A 2,765-nucleotide genomic window follows, 5' to 3' on the forward strand; every position below is an offset into this window, starting at 1 on the left:
CGAAGCCCTCGCGCATTAAGTCGCCGGCCAGCCCCACCACCTTGTCCGCGACGAAGGCATCGAACCCGGCGCCGTGCCGCTCCCGCAGCATCCCGAACAGCTCCTTCCCCACCACCTGCGAACCACGTCGATCTCGATCAATAATTCTTCATTTGCAATCCGTGTTTGATACATGCATGCATGCACTGTGGATCCACCACCCCGCATGGTATCTCGGTAACTTTTGGTAAAAACTATAAATTGCTTCTGCAGGGCAGGACAATCGACCCGTGCAACTGTCTGCAACTGTAAATTGCCCACACCTATACAATGAAGGATCAGTGAATGCATATGAAGAAATGAAGAGGGGCCAGGCGTACTGGAAGCGTGTTTTTCCGGCTTGCTAGATGGAGTAGGAGTAAGGTGGAGGACCAAGCGTACTGCCCATTGTCTCTGCTCTGGATCTTCTTGGCACTACTCAATAACTACACCAGCTAGAGTAGATTACACTCTTTTCTTTTTTGCAGACGCAATAATAGAACGTAATTAGGTAACCAAAATATTATTGCATTTATTTATGTTTATTGTTGAACATGCTAGGTTTAGTTAGAATTTGATGCAATCAGGCAACCAAAACATTATTGCAGACTTGCAGTGCACTCTGAATTCTGAATTCTCAAGTTGACGAAGCTGTAGTAAGTGGTGCCAGTGCCAGATGGTGCCCTGCCCTCGTCATTTCCAAGCACCAGCCAGCCAGCCATGCATGCATGCAGGCTGCACACTGGCCGGCTAGCTAGGTGGTGGTGCAGTACCAGTTGTGCACTGCATGCGGCAGAGGCCATTGAAAACTTCTGAGTCGAGTCGACCTGACCAAACCTACCGGCCTACCCACACAATAACTCCTCATACGACTCCTAGGAATACACTCAGCTCCGCTACTTCGCCGCCGGTTTATTTATCATCCTGCCGCGGGTTTTCCCCAGGTTTCCGGTTTCCAAGACCGGGCATGAATGAAAATGTTGAAATTTTTGCCAACCATACTCCTACTAGTGTCTGGTTTCTTGTTCAAATTAATCCTGGCATACCAAAAGCTGGCAGAATATTTGTGCATTTACCTAGTATCTAGAGAAGAATGAGCGGTGTACAGCTGAGATTATTCATGGCCACCTCTCATGCAGAGTATGACATGTGACTCTCAACCTCAGAAAGAGAAGAAAAAATGGCATGTGACCGACCCGAATGTTCGGCAGGCTAGCCCTATCTAATCCCGGTTTATACCTATAAGATAATTATTCTACACATGTTCATGTTTGCATCACAGATAGTAGCAGCGGGCAGCTGGACTATCTATGATTCTGTGATGAATTTGTGATATCTATGCATGTTTTGTTCCGATGCGCCACATAATGTTACTAGTATTATAGTACAGTATTAATTATAAATGGGAAAAAAAGAGAGTTGTAAGTATGAAACAGAATGAAGAGACACAGGGGAGCAGCTTGGGGGCTTCTCTGTCTGAGAGAGAACTCGCATGTGTTCCTTGCAGCATGATCTTACCAAGAACCATGCTACCGGCATGTATCCTTGTCTACTACTCTAATCTCTAGAACAGAGGAGTATTGAGAGGAGTACTGAGAGAGAGATTGAGGGAGGGGGTGCAAGGATCAACATGATGATGGGGCATGATGGACGGGCAGACAGGCACGCACCTCGGTCTCCACCCGGCGCCTCGCCGCCGCGGCGTCGGCCGCCCGCACCGGCAGGTAGATCCTCTTCACGTCCGGCTGGACCCTCAGGATCTTCTCCACCATTACTGCACAGGTCGACGAATGAGCACACAATGCAACACCAAGGACTCTCAGGATGGATGCATGAACTGTTCCTCAGAAAATAGCAAGACATGCATAGATCATCATCAGCATGCCTACTTACTCTTGCCAAGGAAGCCCGTGGCTCCGGTGATGAGGACGCTCTTGTTCCTGAAGTACTCGATGATCTTCCCCTCATCCAGCGTGCCCACCATCTTGCCTTGGTTTTGTGTGTGTGTGAACTGTGAAGCTCGGGAGGAGAGGACAGAGACCAGGGAATGAGAGATGGAGGAGGAAGAGAGGCGTGTGCTTGGTGTGTGAGGCTTGTGTGCTCCGGCACCCACTACTTATACACGCGCAGGGCCGGCCAGCAAGGTGTTGAGGGTGGCGAAGGGGGTGTTTGTTTTTTTACCAAACGGTAGAGATTTTTTAGGGACTAAATTAGGCATTTGTGACTAAATGAAGAAGAATCTCAAGAAGAGTCTTTTTAAGACTTTTTTGGACTTTTCCAACAATGCCCCTCCATGCACCCATTGACCCACTACCTTATGGTGTTGTTTAATTGTTATTTTTTTATATACTAGGGGCAAGATGGTTATTTAATAACCTCTATGAAGGATCTAGAGACTTTTTAATCTTTAAAAACAAACAGGGAGAGACTTTTTAGGGACTAGGGAATTTTTAAGTCTCCGAGCTACACAAACAGGACAGGGGTGGCTGGCTCGCTATTGAGTGCACGTAATTAGCAAGGGCAACACGCTTGTGCTTCCCAACCACAACCTGCTTTTCCAGCGAAACCGGAGGTGAGCGCCATAGTCAAAGTAATGCAGTAAAGTAGCAGCAGCACATAGTTTTTTTTTTTTAGAACAGCACACTAGTTAGTTAGTTAATTAAAGATCCACCAACACTCTAGTACTACTTTTTGCAGTACTGCTAATATATTTACGGAGATATGGCAGAACGAACGTTTTTCGTGGC

At 47.1% G+C, this 2,765-nt stretch overlaps 1 protein-coding gene across 1 annotated transcript; it reads right to left on the minus strand.

The window, feature by feature from the left end:
- Positions 1-6: 6 nt before the first annotated feature.
- LOC125529497 (alcohol-forming fatty acyl-CoA reductase-like) lies at positions 7-2,112 on the minus strand (the record flags this gene model as incomplete). The annotated part of the gene is made up of 3 exons (XM_048693910.1): positions 1,912-2,112; positions 1,689-1,792; positions 7-115 (listed from the first exon to the last, which is right to left on the minus strand). Coding segments are annotated over exons 1-3 (304 nt in total), but the record flags the coding sequence as incomplete, so codon positions are not given.
- Between the last annotated feature and the right edge of the window lie 653 nt (positions 2,113-2,765).

This window comes from Triticum urartu, unplaced genomic scaffold (genome assembly GCF_003073215.2).
Source record: "Triticum urartu cultivar G1812 unplaced genomic scaffold, Tu2.1 TuUngrouped_contig_5642, whole genome shotgun sequence".
NCBI lineage: Eukaryota > Viridiplantae > Streptophyta > Magnoliopsida > Poales > Poaceae > Triticum > Triticum urartu.